The sequence below is a fragment of the Palaemon carinicauda genome, chromosome 18, assembly GCF_036898095.1.
Source record: "Palaemon carinicauda isolate YSFRI2023 chromosome 18, ASM3689809v2, whole genome shotgun sequence".
Lineage (NCBI taxonomy): Eukaryota > Metazoa > Arthropoda > Malacostraca > Decapoda > Palaemonidae > Palaemon > Palaemon carinicauda.
The window spans coordinates 72087749-72112782 of record NC_090742.1 but is presented as its reverse complement, the minus strand read 5'-3'; the positions used below and the strand labels follow the sequence as shown (position 1 = coordinate 72112782).

At 35.9% G+C, this 25034-nt stretch overlaps 1 protein-coding gene across 5 annotated transcripts in view; it reads right to left on the bottom strand.

The window, feature by feature from the left end:
• Positions 1–744: 744 nt before the first annotated feature.
• The window catches only part of wake (wide awake), a 333714-nt gene continuing 309424 nt past the window's right edge, over positions 745–25034 (bottom strand). For all 5 annotated transcript variants that reach the window (XM_068392516.1, XM_068392519.1, XM_068392518.1 and 2 more), the window contains 9 exons: positions 22120–22302; positions 21228–21341; positions 16394–16579; positions 15323–15545; positions 14732–14864; positions 14327–14440; positions 12269–12443; positions 11898–12132; positions 745–3468 (listed from right to left, as the gene is read on the bottom strand). In XM_068392516.1, the coding sequence (XP_068248617.1) occupies positions 1551–3468; positions 11898–12132; positions 12269–12443; positions 14327–14440; positions 14732–14864; positions 15323–15545; positions 16394–16579; positions 21228–21341; positions 22120–22302 (3281 nt within the window). In that variant the 3' untranslated portion in view covers positions 745–1550. The remainder of the gene's footprint in view (positions 3469–11897; positions 12133–12268; positions 12444–14326; positions 14441–14731; positions 14865–15322; positions 15546–16393; positions 16580–21227; positions 21342–22119; positions 22303–25034) is intronic.

Below are 25034 nucleotides of genomic sequence, written 5' to 3'. Positions count from 1 at the left end.
GGACCTTAACATTTTCAATCAAGATGGGTACTATTTTCCAAGTTTCATGAAATAGAAACCAGCCATTTTCAATAATTTTTTTTCTTCAATGCCAATGTTGCCCAAAATTTTTTGTGTACAGTTTTTAAATAGATGGTACCTCTGTTACTTGCTCATAGTACACTTGTGCATAAGGGCCGACTTGAAAACTCGCAGAATTAAGTTGCACTGTTGTAAATATACCTAAAAATTCTGATGTATAATATTTTGAGACTAACCTGACCGTTTACATTACCGTAAAATATTTTGTAGTCTAAATTTAGCAAGTCCTGTAAATTTCTTTCTATTAGATATATAATACATCTTGTAAATCATAAAGTAGTGCTCCAACACTTAGATTTTGAATACTGTATCTTGCTCATTGCTTATCCCTAATTAATCAAGATGCTAGATTCTATAAATTTACATGTGCATAAGGGCCGACTTGAAAACTCGCAGAATTATGTTGCATTGTTGTAAATATACCGAAAAATTCAGATGTGAAGTAGTCATGTATAATATTTTGACACTAACCTGACCGTTCACATTACCATAAAATATTTTGTAGTCAATTTCATTCTATTAGATACATATACATCTTGTAACTTTCATAAGTAGTGCTCCAACACTTAGATTTTGAATACTGTATCTTGCTCATTGCTTATCCCTAATTAATCAAGATGCTTGATTCTATAAATTCACATGTCAAGAATACTTACGACCATTACTGTAATAGGGAATTTTTATTTGTTAATAATTCAATGGTAGTTTCAGATTTCTAGAAGTGATGTGTGCATTTTACTGGTAATTCACGACAATTATTTTTTCTAAACCCACACTTTTTGATTGATCGTTGTGCTTGAATTTATTTATACAGATTGTAGGCTATATATCGTTGCTCAGGTGTACTTTATACGACAGTATTAAAGTCTTTCAAAATTTTGTCTGGTGCTAGTCTTCTTATACAGTACTGTAAATTGAAGAAAATTTAAGTCAACTTTCAAGTGATTTAGATTTTAGGTAACTTATGTTATTACAATGACAAAATATCAGTGAAAATGCCTCTAAATTTGAGTATTCCTACTCATACGAGCCAACAGACTTGAATACTGCATTGTCACCAATCTTTCAGTTTATGGATAAAATTTAGCAGGCTAAAATTACATAGAATTAATTACAAAAGTAAATACAATAGTTAAATCCCAATATCTGAATAACCAGTGACAGATATCCGAGGTTCTTTCTTGAAACAGGGCCAGCAGGATTCAAAATAAGATAGGGCAAACATATGGTGTAAATATAAGGTAAACATTTGCATTTGGAAAACAAATTGCACCAAACATCTATCATATTTAACTAATAATCTAATAACACCTTTGTATCTAGATACAGCACTAATTTGAATTTTTTTTTTCAAGGCTAAGAGACTGATCTAGAGATAATAGACACTTTCTTTTTTTATTTAAATAAATAAGTTAAACAGATTAGAATGGCAATGTTTTATGTAGTGGAATGTACAATGAATCAGAATTTTACAAGTAGGCAGAATGTCTTGAATTGCTCTGCTCTAGAGCAGCTAGCACATCATGTCTGAGTCGTACATACAATTTACCTCTTATCCATGGATTTTGTAACTGGAGTGGCCTGAAGTCATCTCGCAAACATCTTTCTCGTATACCAATCACAGCCACTAAAACAAAGTCTCTTAACCTATCATTTCCATATGTTGGACCCCCTTTGCCTTTTAATACAACAGCCATATTTAGCTGTTTTACCACTAGGTCTATCACTTCTCTAGCTGTTGTTCTAGGTGTTATCTGGAGTTTTACAGAGGTACCAGAAGCTAAACCTGTCTCGTATGCTGCGTAAACTTGTATAATTGCAGGTTCTTCACTTCGCACAGCTCCCTCTAGTAACTCTTCACCTTCTGTGCTCCTCGCTTCACTTGTCTCACTTCGACCACTCATTAAACTTAAAGTGTCATTTTCATTTTCATTGGATGATAATGACCTTAAACTTGCATTCATACTAGAAAAAGAAGCTTCAGAGTCATGACTAAGACTACTTCCTGCCCTTTGAATATCAGCATTCAAATTACTACCACTATAACGCTGGTGAAGGTCAAAACAACTACTTGTAGGAGATTTACTACTAGCAATGGTCTCTTCGTATTCAACGTCTGTGTTTTTTGTTTTATTCGCTTGTTCTACGGACTCTAAGGACGACGAGCTCTGGTTTATTTTTGGGTCACTATTACAACACTTGGACTTTAAGCAACCTTCGTGAGTATCAAAAAATGCGGGTGCACTGGCCTTTCTAGGAGGATACTCTGTATCTACACAACGTTGCAAGTGATTTTCACTTCTAGAAGTAGGAAGGTCACGATTGTACATTTTTCTTTCCCCACTGTAATCCATTTTTTCTGCTGTCCATGTGAGCAGTGGAACATTTTCATTTTGTTCTTCACCACTTAACAAACACTCATTCAAGGAATTGTATGACTTACCACAACTCTGAGCATAGCCACTGCCACTTAGTAAACACTCTGCAGTTTTCGATTTATGGAATCTGGGTTCACACTTGGCAGCAGCTCTAATGTTTTCTGAAGTTTTGGACTTCAACATTCTAGGCATCTCTGACTTCTTAGCAGTATAACTCACATCATCCTTCCTTAACCTTTTACTATCTGCACCATGTTGGAGGGACTCACTAGAACTATGAGTGTCATGTGATGATGAAGAGGAGGTGACAGGTATATGAGAAGGAGAATGTTGCACAGGCTGCTGAAGAGTAATGGATGGTAGCGGACAAGCTAACAAAGTTGCTAATATGGCACCAGATGCTGCTTTATCACGAGCACAAGTAATTGCATCCATTACCCACCGAAGCCCACGCCAGATAACATCTAGTTGTTCTTGAAAACTCTGGAGCTGCCAAAGGCGACCACGGGTATAACTAACCTCCTCTTGACTGAAGGCCTCTCTGCTTGCATGTTGAGCCATCAATGTATCCATTTCCAATATGTAGGAGAGGCGTGCATACCTCCCAATTAATTCTCTTTGGTAAGTGCCCATGTGTATCATTTCAAATACTTGGAGGGGCATAGTTGTTAGTGAGGGCTGAGCTAAGAGAGCATCTTCCTGACCTGGGGCTGAGCACACAGCATCAACAGGAGGCATTACAAGAAGAAAAGCTACATCTGGACTTAACTCTAAAACTTCCTTGCAATAAAGTCTGTGCTGCAGCTTTGCTTTTTCTTCCACTTCAAGCTGATTCAATAGCTGATGGGCTGCTTGTCCAACTTGAGAATGCCATACAATTTGAGCAGGAGAAGGGGCATTTGGGAGAGAGGAAATCTCTCTTTCTATTTCCTCGGAATCCACTTCGGTGCCACTATGCCAGCGATCACCAGTGGCAGACTCCAAGCTCTGTAGCCATTCCCATTCTTCCCTGAAATATAGGTTAAAGTTAGCTTGCATAACATAAATTATACCTACGGACATTATAAATTATAAAAATTAAGAAATTCCAGTTGTATAAGATTTAACATGAGCTTCACAGCACCAATAAGTTAAAAGTCTAAACAGCCAGCGAGTTTTGTTTCAAAACAAACATAGCAGTGTTCAAGATCATTTTCAGAATGATTTACAAGGTTACCTTCACCTAATATATTCAAGAAACAAAGAAAACCATCCACACAGATAATCTAGCACCATTGCTCTAGTTCCAACATGATTAAACACTGGAATACCAAGATAAAGCATCGCTCTGGAAAAACAACCAGTGGTCCCCATCACCAGTATTAATATTTTGATGATTCTTAACAAAATTCATTACAGTACCCAGACAGCCTCAACTCTTGAATATAAATTCAACCATCTCTACATATAGAAGGAACCGATTAAATCTCTACATATAGAAGGAACTGATTAAAAGTCGAGTTCTAGTAATATTTCATTTTCAGAGAGAAGAGGAAAACTCCCATTCAGATAATTTCTAGACGACAATTTCACTGGTCCTTTCCTACCGTTTGAGGAAGGTTCAAGAGCTGGTGTGTGGGTCAGAAGCCTCTGAACCATTGTCATTCTGAAAATCTCATTCAAGACTCAAGTGAGGGAGAAAGTGAAGAGAATCCAAGAAATAAAAGGTTGAATTCAAAGTCGGAACCTCTTTCACAGCTGGTGGGTTGGATGCTGTATGACAGATCAAGGAGGACAATGTGTACTAAGCAGAAGTCAGATCAGCTTTAGAGTGCCCTTCGGGATGTTATGAAAGACACACAGAAGAGGTCTCACTGTCAGCCGAGGAGTGTACAAGTTAAGTGGTGGATAGTTTTGCAAAGCCTTTGAAGTTGAACTGCTTTGATGATTCAATGTTAAGGGTATAGTTTTCAGAAGAATCCTGGAATGCTTCTTTGTCTTAATGCCTTACTTTAAATTGTTTGAATTTATATTAGTGGTACAATGGTCCCCAGCCTGGGATCTATGTTTGCACCTCTATGCTCTACTAGCCTTGTATCCAAGGGCTCTTTTCAAGATGGTTACTGCTCTGCTGATGGCTCAGGTTCTTCTTCATAAGTCCTGTTGCCCCCACCACCAAAGGTATTATTCCTATTTCTTTCAGTTCCCATGTGTTTTTCAAGATCGTTCTTTAGTTTTGATATTTTGTTATTTTCTGCCTCTCAGCTCTATTGAGGCCAAAAATCACTGGGGGTACTGTCACATCTATAATCTTTGCATGATTTTTCTTCTTTATTCCAGATTATAATATCAGGTTTTACAGCACCTTTTATATATCTTCCTGTAGGGATTATCTTATCATAAAAGATGGTAATGGACCTGTTGGAGGTAATAGGATTTGGTTATGCTCCCATACCTTATCTTTTACTTCAATTTTGTATTCTTTACATGTTTTACCTGCTGCTGCCTCCGATGCCTTAGATGACCGCGGAGGTAGCAGCAGTAGGGGATTCAGCATTATGAAGCTTCATCTGTGGTGGATAATGTGGGAGGGTGGGCTGTGGCACCCTAGCAGTACCAGCTGAACTTGGTTGAGTCCCTTGTTAAGCTGGAGGAACGTAGAGAGTAGAGGTCCCCTTTTTTGTTTTGTTTCATTTGTTGCTGTCGGCTACCCCCCAAAATTGGGGGAAGTGCCTTGGTATATGTATGTACATATGTACAATTTATATATTTACAGATAACATTCTGTCGAGCTGTGTGATGTGCAAGTAAAGTCTGGCAGGCTGAAACCAGATGACCAACACTCAACTACAGCATGACAAAACCTACACTGGTCATTTCCTGATATGCCCGCATTTTCTTTAAACTGTTTGTTAGGAGGCCTTTGTCTTGTGCTCCTATTATGATTCTTTCTCCATCGAAACCTAAATTTCCCATCTTTATCCATCTGAGTCACTCTTTGTCTATGTAATTTTTCTCCAGTTCTTCTTGGAATCTTCCTGCTCTTCCATGATGTTTCCACCTTTCCATTCTAAGTTTCTCCTCTCTACAATTGAATTTCTGCCTGGTTTTCCTGGCTATCATTGTTGCTGGAGTCTGTCCAGTGCCCTTTGTTTCTTCTAGCAAGTCTCCTGCAAAGTTCTTAGTCTGCTTTGTTATTGATGTTAGTTGGCTCAGGGCTTCATTATGATATTGGGTAACTTTTTTATCATCATCCTCAGAGTTTTTTAAGTACTGGCCTATACTTACTATTGCTGCCCTGTAGGCTTGATTAATCTCAGTCAAGCCTAGTCCACCTTCTCTGCATGGGAGGTATATTCTACCCATACACTGGTTTCTATTTGTGACTTTATGCAGGGTGAGAATCTTTCTGATCTTAATATCCATCTTATCTATCTCACCCTGTGGGCAGTCTGCAATACCAAAACCATAAGTCACCACTGATATTGCTAGCCAATTTATGGCAGTAATCTTATTCTTTGGTGTTAATTCTGACTTACAGATCTCCTTTAGGCAGCTGATGTACTCTCTCTCTATCTTTTCTCTCATTTTCTGGTGTTCTATAAAGTATTTTCTTCTCAGTATAAGGACAACAATGAGCTGCCAATTACGTTAAAAGTGCATGAAGTGTCTACATCTCGGTCTTACAAACGTGTCTTCTGTGTTGGCACAAACCTTTGGAAATTGTGTTCTGAAAAATGGGGAGCAAGATTATTCATTGCTGATCCCTTCTATCACAGCAGCCAGAATCATGAACTGGTGTCTTGTGATAATCTCATTTGCTGGTAAACAGGTTAGTCAAGGTAACAGAATAAGTTGTGTTTCCCAGTGTCTCACAGCGCTATTCTGGTCACCAAAACACGACCTCCCATAGACAGCATGGAAACAGATTCATCCCAAGAATGATGGTACTTCATCTTTTAAATAGACACTAATATTTAATGAAGAATATTTAATCTTCCAATTCAGATTATTCAAATGGTTCTATTCCTGTACATAAAACACATTTCAATCATTTACCAGGTGTACAGAAACATAAATGGATAAATAGTGCACCATTTTAGATGTAAATGTTTTCTGCCATCTTTCCACTCTCAAGGAGTGGCTATCCCAACAATCGTTTCTGTCCAATCTATGACCAGAAAATAGGAACCCTCAGTGTCTTGAAGATGCCCAATACCTGTACTACCAATTATCTAAAAAAAAATCACAGCCACTCCCTCCATCTGCCTACCTTCTTTCACAACACACAGCCCAGAGGCCTGGTTCTTTAGAGCAGAAACTTTCTTATGGTCATAAACAAGATCACACAGTTGTCACGAAAAGCTGACACCATTTTCAAATTCCTACCCAATGATGTCTTTGAGCAAATAGCAGACTAGTTAGCCGAGCCCAACCACCATAGTCACACAAAACCCTGAAGGCCCAACTAATGTCATCCTTCTGGGCAAAGTAGGAATGGTAATAGGAGATCAATAGCCCTTGCACACTTACAAGCAACTCTAACGACTAGTAAACAATGCTCGCTACTGATGTCCAACAAGAGGTGACATGGGACTTACGGTGTGAAGTTCTCCTGTCAAAGTTACCATGTAAAAGAGTCATAGCAATTCCCAACGCAGCTACTACGCCTCTCAAGGATTTCCTTCAAAAGGTAAACGAGGTTCACCTGGCCCAGATATTGGCAGAACCTACTCGACCACCCACAGCAGTGGCAACAACACACCCTTAACCTCCAAGTGAGAGGGCAAGCCAGATTCCGCCACTACTGCCATATTCAATTCAAAGTGCAACAAGCGTTTTTATCAAGCAGTCGTGACACCAGAGAATACAGCAAAACAAGCCAAAGAGTCTTTATATCTTCCACTGGGGATCTTGGAGCGAGGCTCGAAAGTGCAAGCAAGGGTACATTGCTGTCAAAAAACATAAGGGCTGCTGCAACCATCTAACCATCAGCGATGGCCAGACTGGTTACCTCATAATGGGAAATGCGTCTGTCTTTATTTTAGGAAATGAAAAAAGATCTGTACGTGTTTCTCCATTACCGATGAAATGTTCAACATGGAATTCGTTGTCAATATGAGCATATGCAAATAGTTTGTCCTTGTCACCACAAACGAATGATTGAAGCCAGCATCGATCACCCTCCACGTATTTAACACAAACGGCACCTCATGGAACCAGAAACATGGCAGTAGTGTTCGTCAGCAAACCATACAGTTGGACATTCATCACGGTAGATGTCGCCTTCACACTACTTGGAGCAGATTTCTTGAAGATACTCTATATGCTGGTAGAGGTATCCAGACAGCAACTCATTCAGACACCCCCGTCGTAGACCCCATCACTCAAAGGGGAGCACTATGCTCCAGACTGGGACCAGAAAGTATTCCATGACAACATCCGGGATGACCTTAAGTGCCCTACATAACACCACATCAAACATCCTATGTCCGCAGACCAATTCCCAGTGCGCACATGTTTCAGACAGGTGGCTCCAAACAAACAAGCCTATGCAACACAGTTATTCAAGGACATTGACCAAGCAGAACCAGAAAGCCTCCAGCCTATGGGCATCTTCACTCCATATACTGTTTAAAGGAGACGGCACATAACGACCCTGTGGAGACCACCAGCTACTTAACGTGCAAACAGTACTAGACAAGTACCCCCTACTAACATCACAGACATAACTAACCAACTCGAAAAAGCAAGAATTCTTGAAAATCGATCTCCTGAAGAGTTATGTCAAGTCTTGGTGGCAAAAATAAAAACAAAACATTGCATTTATCAACCGCTTCGAGACAAATGCTTTTAATGTAGGTGTTTCGACCTTCAAAGCGCAGGTGCCGTCTTTCAACTCCTTATGGACGACATTCTCAGAAAATTAACCAATCGAATCATTAACATCCAATACTCCTTGATTTTCACCCTCAACTATAAACATAAAACAAGCCCTTGAGAACCTCAGACAAAACAGGTTAATTGTCCGAGAAGACAAATGTGAATGAACGAAAAATACAGTAGAAATTCTCTATCGGCAAAGAGGTCTCGAAGGTGTTAAACCCCACCCTATGAAAGTCCAAGCTGTCACCAGTTTCCTAAGGCCAGGAAACATTATACCCCTGCAAGACATTTATTGTAGGCATGATCAATTTTAGTTCAAACAATATTTAGTTCAAACAATATTTTGGTCATACAATCAAGAAACCGCATTTCAAGCAGCCACAAAACCTCGTGGTTCTACTGCAACACTAGTATTTCCACTCTCCTATACCTATAGGTCCCTTACATGACCATGGATGTAGTAGGTAGCACAGCAATGGGTGCACTCCTCTAGAATGATACAGTCAATGGCCGCCGACAGCTAGCATTTTTTGGCAAGAAATTATCTACAACAGTTTAGAATTACTTCACTTTTTACAGAGAACTACTGGCAGTCCACCATGCCATTCAGCATTTCAGACACATGCTCAAGGGATGGGAATTTGCGGTGCAAACGGACCATCAGCCCTTGATTCATGCCTTCATATAAAGATAGATTGCTTGTCAGGACCCAAATAACAGTAATTATCGGTGAACACCAAAGAACTCCTGTACATTTTGGTATCTGAAGAGCCTCTCCAAGGTCATTGATGCCCTTTCCAAATCAGGATATCATATCCAGAGATAGTAGCAAACCAGAAAGACGACTAAAACCTACAGAGCCTCCGAAAGGAAAGCCCCACCCTTTCGTAGAGGGATTTCATCATAGATGATGGAGAGAAACTCATTGCCTGCAAGGAGAGAACATAGAGTACCAGACATCCTTGCTCATATCTACCATTAGTTTTATGGAAAAAGGCTTTCAAATTCGCCCATAATCCTACACTCTTCAGACCGCTTTACTGGTAACATCCTAACTGCTTAATAGATTTGGAGGGCAATAAAGTCAAAACATCAAGAAATGGGCCTATAAAAGTCATTCCTGTCAGACATCAAAATTATCACAAGGCACACAGAATCTGGGATAGGGGTTATTCAAGGCAACCGATCAGCACCTCACTCATATTCACGTCAGCATCGTGGACCCCTACCATCCTCCGGGGGATATAGATACCTTTTCACCATCATCGATCGGAATTCCAGATAGCCTGAGGCAACACTTGTTAAACAGCAGATGGTGAAAAGCTGTGCAAAAACTCTAATCAGTTTCCCAATATATATCTAGTGATAAGGGGGCTAATTTCACGTCGGCCCTATGGAGTTCCCTTGCCACCAGCCTTGGGAAAAAATTAAACCATACATTGACATACAACCCTGAAGCCAACAGCTTGGTATAGGTTTTCCAACACTCCCTTGAACCAGCACTCAACACCAAATGTGAAAATGGACAGTGGAAAATGGATTTATCATGGATCCTTTTAGGACTGGACAATCAATAGCAATACTTGTAGATGTATTTCTGGATCCAAATGAACCCACCATCCCCTTTAATGTAGGTTAAGTAATAGAAGAAATTCTTCCACCAAGAAAAAAAAACACGCCTTACTCAATAAATCATACATCCCACAGAACTAGAATGTATCAAATGTATTCATCGAAATAAATATACACCAACACCCCGTATACTCGAGACCTCATCCCATATTACAGCGAAAACAAGTGCTATGAAAATATCAGTTGAAGGCATAACTACCTGAGTGCCGGTAGACAGGCTCAGACAGCATACACCCCGAGTTATTAGGGGTAGGGTAAGTATTGCAAGAAATGTATCTCTGTAACTTACAATGATACTTTATTCTGATCACCAAAACGCGACCTCCCATGGAAAGCAGGAAAACGGACACAAAGACACCATTGAAGAAGTTTTGTTTATTCCTGTTGTAAGCACTTAATCTTGAAAACAGAAACTTAATATTCAATAAAGAATATTGTAAGCTTCCAATTCAAATTATTCACTTGGTTCTGTTCCTGTAAATTTAATAAATGTAAAGAATTTATCATGTGTGCAAAACACCCAAATTGTAATTGTGTACCTTTTTAGATGTATAAGTTCACTAACATCTACCTTTCTGCTCATAAGGAGTGGTTATATCAGATTTTGTGTAAATTAAATCAGTTAATTACAGTCGGAGTTTCCATCCAAACCATGAATAGCTAAATGTTTCTTTCCAAATCCAAATCTTTAGCTGGCAAAGGCTACAAAAGTGGAGAGACCTCAATTAGTCAACCAGTCAATAAGCCTAAACTCCACAACTTCAGTTTTGCTTGAAGCAGATGACAGACTGGGCTGCCGTACATGATTGACCAACTATATTTTACCCAGAGGCGGCAAGAGGAGGGTCATTCATCGGTATCTAATTCTGCTGGCAATCCATAAAGGATTGGTTTAGCAATCTCCTTTGGGAGATACATAATTCCTGGAAAACTGATCCCATCTGTAACTGGATTGTCAGCACTAACAGTTTTATGAGAGGCTTACATCCTACCTTTTATCTCTCCCTGATCTATTGCCTCAAGCAATCATACAAGGACAATGTCAGGAAGTTCTGAGATTTATACCACCCAGAGAAGTATGAGATAATGGATGAACAGAGAAGTTAGGCAAGGGAGAAAGTTTTAGTATATGAAATAAGTAACCTTAATTTGAAAAAAATACAGAGCTGGAGCCTAAATCTACCCTGCCTGGAAGTCCTAATACATGAAAACCAAAGAAAGTCACTGTGATTTTGACCACATATAATACAAACTTTTAGCCTGTCTTGTGGAAGTGTTTTTAGGAAGCATAATGAGTGTCAAGCCAAGTTGCAGCACTGGGTGCTACTCTCATGTTGCAGTAAACAAACAAACCATTATCCCCCAATCCCATGCTCAAGTGCACAGGTATGACTCGCATAGTCAAGGTAAAAGTAGCAGGCACTGTACAGACCACTACTCAAAGTAAAAGCATGCAGGCATCAGCCACTGTTACAGGTTGTGCTGTAAACAAGCATCACACAAGTTTTAGACTGCAATAAACAGGCAGAAGCCATATGTCCAAGTTGCAATCAGCAGGTATGCCCATTGCTCCATGTTTACGCATTTAAGCCTGTCACTAATCAGGACTTACAGGGATTATTTTACTTCATTGTCAAAGCTGTTTAAAATATAAAATGCAGTTCTCTCTCCATGAAAGCTGTTACTTTTTGGGAAAAACAATTTTTAAAGCTAGAATACTATACTGTCATGTTTGAAGCCAAAATACACATTGAGGCCAGTGCATTCGCCATGAAAAAATTATAGATTCCTTGTCCACAAAAAATATTTTATAACTAGTTTCAAAACAGAAATGTACTTCAATTTTCTATTAAACCTGTTGTGATACTTAATGCAGTTTTTAAAATTGTGCAGATCAACAACTATTTTTCCACACTTCAACAGAACAGTAAACATCCTTACCTTGAGACATGTGGATTGTCCCTTATTTTAACATGAGGGAATACATTAGGCGTCTTTTCAGGTACCAATACCTGGAGAACATCTACTGAACTTTTCAACTTGAGGTAACCTAAGTAGAGCCCACGCCGCAACGGAACACGACTCACTTGGTCATATAAAATGTATTCTTGTAAGGAAGTAAGTAACAGGTCACCTGCTAAAGTGCTAGGAGGCTCAGTTGGAGTGGTTCCTTGCCCTGAAAGTTTATTTTATAATTTTTACACTACACTCATTAGAGAAAGAAAGTAGGTTATGTCGGGCTAACATTTTCAAATGTCAATAAAAGAGAAAAATTTCATTAACTTTAATTTTAGAATTCATAGACTACATACCCGAGGTTGAGCTTCTTTTCTCTCTAAGTTTCGATAGAGGGATCCATTTCACATTCATTGCCGATATATTTTTAGTTGACTTAATATGTCGAATAGTACAGAAAACTAACGTTCCATTACTATCCTTAATAGGCTCATGGTAGAACTGACCCAAGTCCTGAATCCCAAGCGTGGCCTGAAAATCAAGTGTTGATTTAAATATCATAACTTGAGTATAAAAAGAATGGAAATTTTTAATCGTTACAATTATGATAAGGCAATTATTGAAATTTGATATGATAAAGGTCATCAGGAAGCACATTAAATAATACTGGCAAACCTATGAAAAGTGAATTTAGAAATCAATTATTTTCTAAGACATTCTCAATACGGCAGTTGCAAACATGACCTTTTTTCATGTTAAAATACTTTTGTGGTAATGTAAATTCCACAATTCTTAATTTTAAGTAAATTGCAGTATATGATTGAATAGTTCCTCATTAATGGGAAGGTAAAGGATTGGTCCTTTTGCTCTTTGCCCAATGTCTTACAGATTGATCTTACTGTATATACATGTTACCAGCTCCCAAGCCCTTCTCCACCAAGGTAGGACCAATCAGTGGTTACTCCCCCATCTTTAGCTCACGACATCAATAATGTTGTAGACTAAAACACTTAGGCTGTGAGTGGATATCAAACTCTCAACTCGCAGAATCCAAGTTAAAGTCATATCCACTAGGCTATCACTTTAGCAGTAAATAAAAGAAATACTTATACAAATTAAGAAATTTTTGTTTGAAAGAAAATAAAAGGAAATTTACGTTATTTCAAACTAAAGACAAATTTAAGGACAAAATATTGTATGGTCAATATGATGCCTTAATACTGTATTAAAAAATAATGATTTTCAAACATTATTTCACTCCTTTATTTATTGCCTGTGTGCCTCGTGTAAAGAATCACAACTGTACATCAAAAAATAAAATCCCTGAAAACGTAAGCTAATACCATCATAGAGAAAAAAAAAAAATAGTAAATTTTCCTATTTCTGTACACCCCTGATGTTCATATTGCCTGTTCTCCAGAAGCTCCCAAAATTTATTAAAATGCTCCCATTTCCTTTCCTTTCCTTTCAAGATACATGTCCCTAGTAAAGCAATGAAACAATGTTACTCTTAATGGTAAGAAGCACGCCAGTGGTTTAAAGTCCTTCAACTTTGTAATCGAAAGTATTCCTTATTCCTTGACATCAGAAGTCAAGGGGAAAGAGGGTAGGCATGTATAGGAATGTCAGGCGAGCATAGAAAATGAATTATTAAAATAAAATTTTATTTCAGGGAACTTCCCCCAATGTTCATATTGCCAACTCCCCTCAGGGGAAGTTCGTAGAATAAAATGGAATTTCAATATTTTTTCATTTCTATACTCGCCTGATGTTCATATACATGCCCACCCTCCTCCCCCACTGGCTTGTGATATCCAGGAATATGGAATATGAACGCTGAGGAGGTTCATAGAAATAACTACATTACTACGCAATTATTTTTAAGCAAAAACCTTATTGTAGGTAGTAGGTTGGTCAAGGCACCAGCCACCCATTGAGATACTACCGCGAGTGTTATTGGGTCTTTTGCCCGGCCAAATAGTAATACATTGGACCCCTCTCGTTACGTGGCTTATTCTTTACACATTCTCCTCTTTCCTCGTACATCTGACAACACTAAGCTAACCATCTTCATTTACGGGGTTACATACTGCACTGTAGTTCAGTGGCTCCTTACCACTTGACGACTTTCTAGCTATGGTAAGCAGCTCTTCTACACAAAGAACACTCTTAAAATTAAATCATTGTTCTCTAGTCTTGGGTAGTGCCATATCCTATGTACCATGGTCTTCCACTGTCTTGGATTAGAGTTCTCTTGCTTGAGGGTACACTTGGGCAAAGTATTCTGTCTGTTTCCTTATTTCCTTTACTCACTGGGTTTTTTTCCCTGTTGAAGCCCTTGTGCTTATAGCATCCTACTTTTCCATCTAGGGTTGTATCTTAGCTAATATTATTAATAATAATTAGTAACAAACCTGCATATTTGCTGCTGCTTGCAGTAATTTTATTCTAAACGGTACTGTGGAAGCAGATCCAGCCCGCTCCATGTCTTGCCGTAATGATTTGACATCTTCCCAGGTAGTAGCAATCTGCAATGTAAATATTCAATAATTTCACTATTATAATTTATAACTCTTAAGTTTTGTAAGACCAAAGTTCCAAGTTAATCAAAGGTAAAAGCAGTTAATACCAACTTTCACATTTAAGGGTAGTGATTTCATAATAGTCCATGATGCTTTAAAATAATTTTAATAAGAAAATTTTATATATAAAAGTTATATAGAGTGTCTTTATTTCAACTTTATAATGATTTAAAAAACTTATTTGCTACAGATAAAGAGGTTTGTAAAATAAAAATATATATATATATTAATCCTTACCTTCAATAGCCAGTGGAAATGAGGCCTAGCCTGACTCATGTAATTATCATCAACTTCAACAACAGGAGGAAATTCTTCCGTTGTTACTAGCACCTTATCTTCACAATATATTAAGCACGCAAGATAGCAACCTCTGAAAATTTAAAAAAATAATTCAGATATTGGTTTCTGAACAAGTTTGCGGCTGTACATGGATATGAATATAAATATAATCTATGAAAATATAAATATATAGCTTAGTATTAATTCTATAATAATATTGCACAAAAAATTTCCCCTATAATGTTTTTAACCTTATGAAAATGTAACTATTTCATAAAATTATCCCCATACTTTTCAAGGCTGGAAAAACAATTTTGGCTCAACTAAATGTATCACTCCTATAGCTTAATTTCAACAACCATTAAGTTGGATTCTATGAAATTATCAATTCTTTAATACATGTTTTCATGATGTCGTTAAGTACAATTTAGAACTTCTTACATTTCAATAATCTTAAAACTCAGCCGCAAATTTGACCTTATATGATACTTTACTTGCCAAGTAGCAATAATGACAATAAATAAAAAGATCTCATTTGGATGATTTTACCTTTTCAAATTTCTGTGAAACTTTGGTGCGGGAGAGAATAAATTTTTTATGGATTTCTTTTTTTGAGCTTTCCTGAGATTGAGAGGAGTTTCAAGACCAGGTTCAATGGCCTTAATTTCAGCTGCATGTTGAGGACGTGAGTTGCAGACTTGATTAAAAAGATCATCCAGTTCACCAATCTGACCATCAAGTCTTGGTTTCCGGGAGTCCGGATCTCGCCAACCTGAAAATACAGTATTCAGTTATGTTTCCATGAAGATTCAATGACATTCAAGAATGAAATGGCTTTCACAGAAAGTTTTTTTTATCTATCTAAAAAGTGATAGATAGATAGATAGATAGATTAGATTGATTGATTGATTGATTGATAGATAGATATGCATATATAGATATATAGATACAGATATATATAGATATAGATATAGATATATATATATATATATATATATATATATATATATATATATATATATATATATATATATATATATATATATATATATATATATATATATATATAGCTTTACTATATGAACAATTACAGTATTGAAATATTTCCTTTCACAAACACTGCAATATATACAGTAGTATGGTTGGAAATTCTTAAATATGTCACCTAAGGTATACAGTAACTATAAGATATTGTATTTTCATGTGTATAACTTATTCTAAATGTACAAGCTTACTTTAACGGGAACAAGTCCTAAATTCCATTAACATGCAAAGTAACTTATCAAAGCCCATAATACTGATTTGTGTAATAAAAAGAAAATATATACTCTATACTGTAGTATTATAAATCACGCAATTATCTTTCATAGATACAATAACTGTTCTGATCAGTTTTAATGCAGCAAAGAATTTAGTGGATACATAGTGTATCTGTAAGAACCTTTTTCAAATAATTATATGGAAGAAATCTAGTAATTAAAGACAAAACAGATGGCAAAATTGACTAATTACGTTGCCTGAGGAGGTTCACTGGAACATCTATCAGATTGTATTATTCAAGATAAAATATCAAGTCGATGAAATGTAAAATTTATTTACAAGGAATATCGAAGATCTTACTTGAAGGTATAGCAGCAGGAGGTGTAGTTGCTAAAGGTGGACCATAATCTTTCATGTTCCCTGCCCGAACTCTAAAGTGATGCCGCTTTCCTTGAGTTAGACTATCGATGAAGACTGATCCACGACGCATATCATGAATCTCGAGGCTACCTCCTACTGTGGCCCATTCATCCATACTCCACTCAACTGTTAAAAATTTTGTTGGGAATTATTATTTTTCCATTGTAAAACTAACATTTATACAGTAGATACCTGACGGAATTGTAAAGTATTCAAGTTATGTTTTATGGGGAGACCATTCCAATTTGCAACTTTGATGCCTGTACAGTGTTTAAAACTTTCTGTTAATGGTATAAATGCAATACATTTTTCAATGCAACTGAGACAATACCCTAACGCTATGAGATTCCCATGACGTGCCATTGCCACTTGAAATTCAATCTAAGGGACAATGTATATCAGCAAAATAATCTTTTGATACAGTCATCATTAATTACTTAAACCTATCAAAAAGTATGTAATATGCAAAAGGCAATTTTTCTTAAATTTTTTTTGGGGGGAAGGGAGTTTCCTTTAATGAACATATAACTGCATGGTAAAGTATATCTTTTTAGCTTAAAATGAATACCTAACTTACCCTTTTACCATGAAAAGCAAATTTACAAGGACTTTTGATTTTTTATATATTAAGACATTTTACATGTTAAGAAAATGTTTTTACATGTTAACACCCAAAGAAAGTGTGATTATTGTACAGACATTATTTGCCAGAAGAGGATTTGTATGATGGGGTTATGCTTGGGCATTTCCATTTTCTATAAAAAACACAGGATGGAGTTTGGTTAGATCCAATGCATATATACACAACCTTCAACCATATAAGTCTCTCTCACAGTAGTCATGGTCAAGTGCAGTTCAGGGTTACACACACACACACTTGGTAAATTCCAAGTAATTATTTTACTTGGATAGTCTTACAATTTGTAGTAATCAAATGTCTCGGATCCAAATACATACTGTAAATCATTAATACAGCTTTGAAAAAAATATGACTTACAGTATGAATAGATCCATACCACTGAACTTTAACAGAAGCAAACATGATCATATTTTTAAAAGGATAATTTTACAATCAATAAACTTTTAATTAAAAATATATACAAGAATGCATTATCAAAAGGATAATTTTACTACTACTAAATGCTTCACTAAAATCTCAGTAATTTCAGACTAGTTAAAGAGTGGACTGAAAAATACCATTGGGGTAAAAAAACTATGCTCATATGCAGGCTTTCAAGACCTTGAGAAGCCAAATCGTAGAATAAAAAATATTTTTCAGTAGTAAACAGTTATCACTTAAAGAAGAAAACATGAAATTTAAATGAAAATTAAATTCATTATAAATTGTATATACAATATGTTTTTGACCACCCCTAGGCCACAATATTTTTCTTATTTATTTATGAACTAGGTCATTCACCACTGAAATGCAACTGGGGGAAACACCACAGTTACACTAGTAAGTAAAAGATTAGGCGGCTAATAGTATGGTATAAAATTAAGGGGGTCCATAGTATGATAAAAGAAAGGAGGTAAGAAGGGAGGTTAAGTAGATAGCAAAAATCTGGATGCAGCCAGGAACAGAGATTAAAAAAGATGAATATGTACTCCATAAAACTTATCTGTAAAAAACAACCAGTCACTGATACCAATCTTTCTTCAATTCTTATCAAGGATTATCAGCACAATTGCAAAAATACAATTTATTACTGCCTCTGTTAGGCAAAAATTATTTAATTTCACAATATCCGCAGATATATAAATCGGCCAAACCCAGTCACTCGACACTTTTATTGCCTATGATTATTTATAATTTCTAAAGATCTGGTGTGCCGACAGACTTGGGGAAATTGGTAGAGCTTATTCAAATCTGCCTTGGAATACGATAAACTTTGCATAAACAGAGAACTGCTAATTTTATACACAAACACACACACACTGGTACTGTATATCATACAGCAATACCTCATTTTATGATTCATTTTATTATGAGTAACTGAATACAAGAAAATTAGTATATGAGCATTAAATTTCAAATTGTTTGCGAGCAAAATTTTCCTCCACAAGTGCATTTTTGCTGGATAATTAGTCTATGAATGATACTATCCAGTGATGTGCAGAATTTTTCTAGTATAGTGAAATACTATCAGCAAGTCTCAAATTAACATGCTTTAAATGTGATAAGTTAGGTCACTGAATAATATACAGTGCTATATACACTTAACTTTTGCAATTTTTTTTAAACTATGGATACGTCTAAAAAAAAGAAATCAGACATGGGTCCTTGGTAACATTTTTTGTTTTTATTATTATTTTCTTATAGCTGAGGGGGACACACAAAAGTCGCTAGGGAAAATGGCTGAAGAATTCTGAAGAAGGAAAATGAAAAGTGACAGTATTAAGGTAATTAAGATTTGCGGTTCAGAAAAAAAATGTGCCTGTACAGTTAAGTTAATTATGGGTTATGTACACTATTACACATACTGTATATATTAAGCCAGTTGGTAAGATCAGCTGAAATATGTGCAATAGCAGCCAATAGGATGTACACACTGTCAGGTGGGATTACATTGCCTTCGCAATGGGTAATATTCTCCTCCCAGTGTGCCAATCTTAGACTCTACTAACAGGGTGGCCTCAATCCACACAATCATCACCACAGCCACAATAGCATGTAAGTAAATCATCATACTCGCTTGAGAAACAAAGCAGACACTCTTCACAACTTTCCGTCAGAGCAGGAGGGAGTGTTACCATGTAATAACTTTTTAATTTAATTTCCATGCCAGTTAAGTTGTTTTACAGTCATATTTTTCTGTATTTCAATGTGAATTATTCATTTATATTAATTTCTGATGTTAGTAGTTATAAGTTGTTCAATAATTACCATTACAAACCTTTAAAAATTAGTGTGTGAGTAAGTGTACTGTATTTAAGAACGTGTGGAACACATCGAGTGAAGTCCCTTTATTTCTTATGGGAAAAACTGTTTTGGTTTACAATGTTTTTCCTGAAGTGGATTAAACTCCTAAACTGAGGTTCACACACACACACACACACACACACACACACACACACACACACACACACACACACACACACACACACACACATTAACCTTCCATGCAATAGAAGGTGAAATATAATTAGAAGGAGAAAGGATTAATGAGGTAGAATCATTAAAATATTTAGGACTATGATATCTAATACATTGTCTTTAGAATTGGAGCTTAATGAAAGGTTGAAAAAGCAAATCAGACAATGGCTAGGTTAAGTAAAATTTGGAAATGAAATCTCCTAAAATCACATTTAAAAATCAGTCTATACAGTATATCAGTTTAGTGAGACCTTTCATGGTATGACAATGAAAGGATTTGAGAACAAAAAGATTTAGAACATTTGAGAACAAAGCCCTTAGAAGGATACAGTATTGCGAGTTAAATGGCAGGACAGGATTAGAAATGGAACCATAAGAGAGATTACTCAAGTGCCATATGTGAATGAGATCATGGTTAGGGGTAAATGGAGATGGTTTGGGTGTGCTCTTCGCACTCCACAAGAGAGATTAGTTCACCAAACATTTAACTTAGCTCCACAAGGTACTAGAAGAGTTGGAAGATCCAGGCCTGCATGGCTGAGGACTATGAAGTGTGAAGTCAGAGTTGATGAATAGAGACGTATTGATTTAAAAGCACTAGAGAAGACTGTCAAAATCTAACTGAGGCCCTTTGCATCAATAGGTGTAGGAGGAGATGATGATGATGGTATTTCTACTACATGCATAAACTTTCTCACTATACTGTATACTGTATTCAGTTATTTCGCTTGTCTAATATTTTATGCTCCTCTAAGCGAGCATATTAATCATATGTACCATCTAATACAAGAGAAAATCTGAAATTAACTTTTTGAATTAAAGAAAAATTAAGCTCATGCATTCAATAGCTCGTGCCTCTTTTCAAAGTTATATTGATGTGGTGTTTTAAGATTCCTATTTACTAAGTTTCAACTTCCTTATTCAAGGCTATAAGTCCTTCAAATGAACATTTCGCCCATTTTTTTTGTTTATTTTTATCACATTCTTGAAGGCAAAAGTTGATTCAAACAAACACAGCTTCGTGTCTAGAAATGAGTTTTTCAGGTGTGTAATTTTCACGTGTATATATCATGTCTCAATTAGATGGCTAAGCTGGATTTTACGACAATTTTATTTCTTTATTCATTTGCATGTTACATTTTGCATTTCTAAAAACTCAAAGCTTAGTTTTATTAATGTTCTATGTTGCAAAACACCTTGCCTAAAAATGATCAATCCTAATGAAGTCGTCACAGAAGCAAGGCTAGTACTGCCCCATAATTAGTGACCTCATTAGTTTTCCCTTATGTGTACAATTGTAGGAAACTTCTGCTCTAAATTAAAACAATTTGAAAAACATATCATATAGCGAACAGGTCTCCAATGCATTTGCCACATAGCCCGAAAATTAAAAATGTTCAAAAGGGTCTTTCTGAGACTAGACTGAATAGTTTACAGAGCATACTCTGGCCTATTATAAATATGAATATTCATTTTTTTCAACAAATTTAAAGTTAACTACCAACAAATGTTAAAATGTTCAGGTTTAATTGCTCAAGTTTAAAAATTTAAATTCACCAGGCAAATAATCAAATCCATTGCTGATACAAACCTTGCATTAATATTTAAAATTGAATACAGTTATTAAAAGTCCATACAATAACTTATATGGTAATCAAATACACCAAATAAAATTACCTTTGAATTTCGTCGTAATTGCCTGAGGTTGTTTCTCGGGTTCTCTAAAAGTAACCTTGACTCGAGTACTATCTATCACTTCGACGGAGGCAGAGCTGGGAGGTCCAGGGGGTTCTGAAGATAGACAAGATAATAAAACATTGTATACTAGGATGAAGGTTAAAAAAAAACACAGTATTATCATATATAAAAGTTATAGTGAGATATTGTTGGAAATTATAGTAGATTTTATTCCTGAATGTTCCTCAGTACTTTATGACAGATATAAGAACATGCTGTATACGTCGTTTTTACGGCTGGCTAAATAAGTCATTGACAGCCACATGTGTAACCATACACCTTGCCACTGAATGAACTTTAGACTCTCGTGAACCAGGAAATAGTTAATGGTCTACAGAGAAATCGGATATCTGTGAAAATCTCTTGTGATGTGCAGTTTAGTTATGGGAAACTTGTCAATAAATTTTCATGTAAATTTTATTGTCTGTAACAACAAATAAACTTTGAATGTGTCCTGTCTATGTCTATTCTTTTCATATTTTCAGTGTGTGTTAATAGTAATTTAAGATTAAACTACTATTTACTTTCATTTAACCATTGGTGATCCTAAATAATTTATAATTGTAACAATACTACAATCTTCATAAATATCATATCATATTATTATTTTCTTTATTATTATTACTTGCTATGCTACAACTAGTTGAAAAAGCAGTATGCTATAAGCCCAGGGGGTCCAACAGGGAAAATAGCTCAGTGAGGAAAGAAAATAAGTTAAAATAAAATATTTTAAGAGCAGTAACAACAAACTATAAAATCTATAACAAAACAAGAGGAAGGGCAATCAAATAGAATGGTGTACCCAAGTGTACGCTCAACCAAGAGAACATACTCATTTGCTCCAAGCCAGTCTTCATATTTCTTAGATGGGAGACGCGCCGATTCCATAGTTCTAATTGTCTCTCGGTTTCCCGCGCATGCGCCCCTGCGGACATGTGACAGTCTAGGTCAGCCCTGCGTCGCTCGGCAGCAGTCACCAGGTCAGCGAGATGTTGCAATCGACGCTCGTAGTTTCCTGGAAAAGTGTATGAGTCAATTCATCAGGTTAATTTTCTGTTTATTGGAGGATTCATGAAAGTCAACATGAAACTTGGTGATCATTGTCACTCGAAAATGCTCTATAACAGTGCCATTGAACTGATTGATTTGAGGTTTTCTGGCATCCTATCATCTAAGGTCATTGACGCCGACACAGTGCCATGAAGTCAGTAGATGTTATGAGGGCAATTTCGATCGTGAATAAGATTCTTTACGAAGTAAATAAAAAAAAAAAATTACCTGATACCTATTGATAGTAGGCAACGTTGTACTCAAATGTATGGTGTTCGAAAGTATTTTGAATATCATTCAACTTACGACGTTTAGACTAAATGTATTCTTACTCAAAATCCCTAGCATACAAATAACTGTGATTTTCATTGTATATCCTACAACTTAAAAATACAAACTAGGCAACGGTAGCATATTAAGGAATGAACAAAATAGCTATGTTCTTTCCAAGGACTTTAAAACCGAGAAGGACAAGGCTGACATTATAACAACAGATGGTTTGTAGTTAAAATGAACAAATAATGACTTGGTAAAAATATTTCCTGCAATGTCATGAAATTATATCTTTCAAACTGGTTAAACTGGGAATGCAATATTTTGTCTTTGAAAAAAAAAAAAAAGTCAAGTTAAAAGAATTATGGCCTTAAGGGGTATGTCAGTTTTTCAAGATCTTATGGGATAAGCCTAAAACTAGTTAAAACCAACAGCAGGGTTTTCTTTAGAACATTGCTCATGTGGAAAATTAACAGCTTCAGCAAATGTGGAAAAATCCATAAAACAAACCGAAAAGTCTGAGAAAAAAAAATTACGTTCTAAGACCCATTGGTCGTGGAGGTGGCCGGGGGGAGTGTCATCTACCTCGTATGAAAAATAACACAGGTGTTACAGCATACACCTGAACACTTGGTACATCAGCCTGATAGATGACGAACATTTTACTTGGTCATTTCAGCGAGATTTGAAATGAAATGCGAGTAGTTGAAGACGAAAATTATGCCCACTGGAGAGCTTTTATTTTAACGTATACATCCAACATCAATGGCAAGGGTATACATATGCAAATATATATATATATATATATATATATATATATATATATATATATATATATATATATATATATACTGTATATATATATATATATATATATATATATATATATATATATATATATATACTGTATATATATATATATATATATATATATATATATATATATATATATATATATAGACTATATTGATGTATGTTTATATTTTCAAATTTGCAAATATGTAATATATATATACTGTATATATATAAAACTATATTTATGTATATTTAATTTTTTTTCTAATTTAAAGTTTTTTCTATTAACAACCATATGAATGAACGAACTCCGCCTACCCATTATGTATAAATAACGAATCTGCAACAATAACGGGCGTTATCCAATTATTATTCATGTACCATGACCGATGTTTTTTCTGGCGACCACAACGCGCAAATGGCGACGAAGGGGGTCAGTGCTCGGCGTGATAAATGAGGTAGATTTAAAAAGTGACACTTTTAAGTACGTAAAACATGCGCATACATATAGTTACAGGTACTGAAGAGAATCTTATCAGGTCATAAACTTATATAGCCTTACTAGATAAAAAAAACCACGTGAGTTTCAAACGCTAATTTAGCTCTACTTAGATAAAAAATCTCGTGAAATATAAACACTTTCGATAATTTCCCATCAAATTTGAATAAAAAAATATTTCCATTTCTAATAGAAAAAGTATTGCTGGAATTATCAGTATGACTATCAATACATACAAAATTAAAACTTATTTTGAAATCAAATGCTTCAGTTTATAGGTTTAAAGGCCGCTTATGAATGGCAGAGGCAAAGGACATTGACATTGCCCTAGAAACTGACCATATATACATATGATCAGAGCCCAAGTCCTCCCCCCCCCCCTCTCCACCAAAGACAGAACCAAGGAGGGCCAGGAAATGGCTGTTGATGACCCATTAAGTAGACTTATAGGCTCCCCCCCCCCCCCATCCCCACCCCCCTTCCTTAGCTCACAAGGATGGTGAGGTTGCAGCGACCAGAGAAACAGTTTTACCCTGATTCCGCATTGGTAACTGATAAGAATGTCAAATCTGAGAATGATCCCTTGGTGACAGATTTCTAACCTCAACACTACATGTTTCCGCGGAAGTCACAACATCGCAAATAGGTAGAGTTTAGTAACCCATTCATCATATGACTGTAAACACGTAAACATTCCTTCTCTTTTTACAGCTGTTGTAGCTGATCAAATTTAATGTTTGTATGATATTTATACAAGCGAAACTTCCCAACTTGCCTAGCTATTTCTATAAAAACACCTACTAAAGGATGTGACTGGGTTCCTAAGAATTCTAAAAGTTAGTTAAGTTCGTCAAGCCAAGCCTCATACTCCTCTTGGTCATGATGGATAAGATTTTTTTTTATTACAAACACCCCTTGGCTTAAAATGAATGAAAATAGCTTGTAAGATTCTACAATTTCCACGCAAATAACGCTTAAGAATATAGAAATCGTTCAATTAAGTTTACTGCATATTTCATATTTATATGACTCCGTATAATTAGTCATTACCATGTGATTTTCTACATATCATGGAAAACACATGGTTATCACCCTGCTACAAGTAGACATTATTCGGGATCTATTATAGG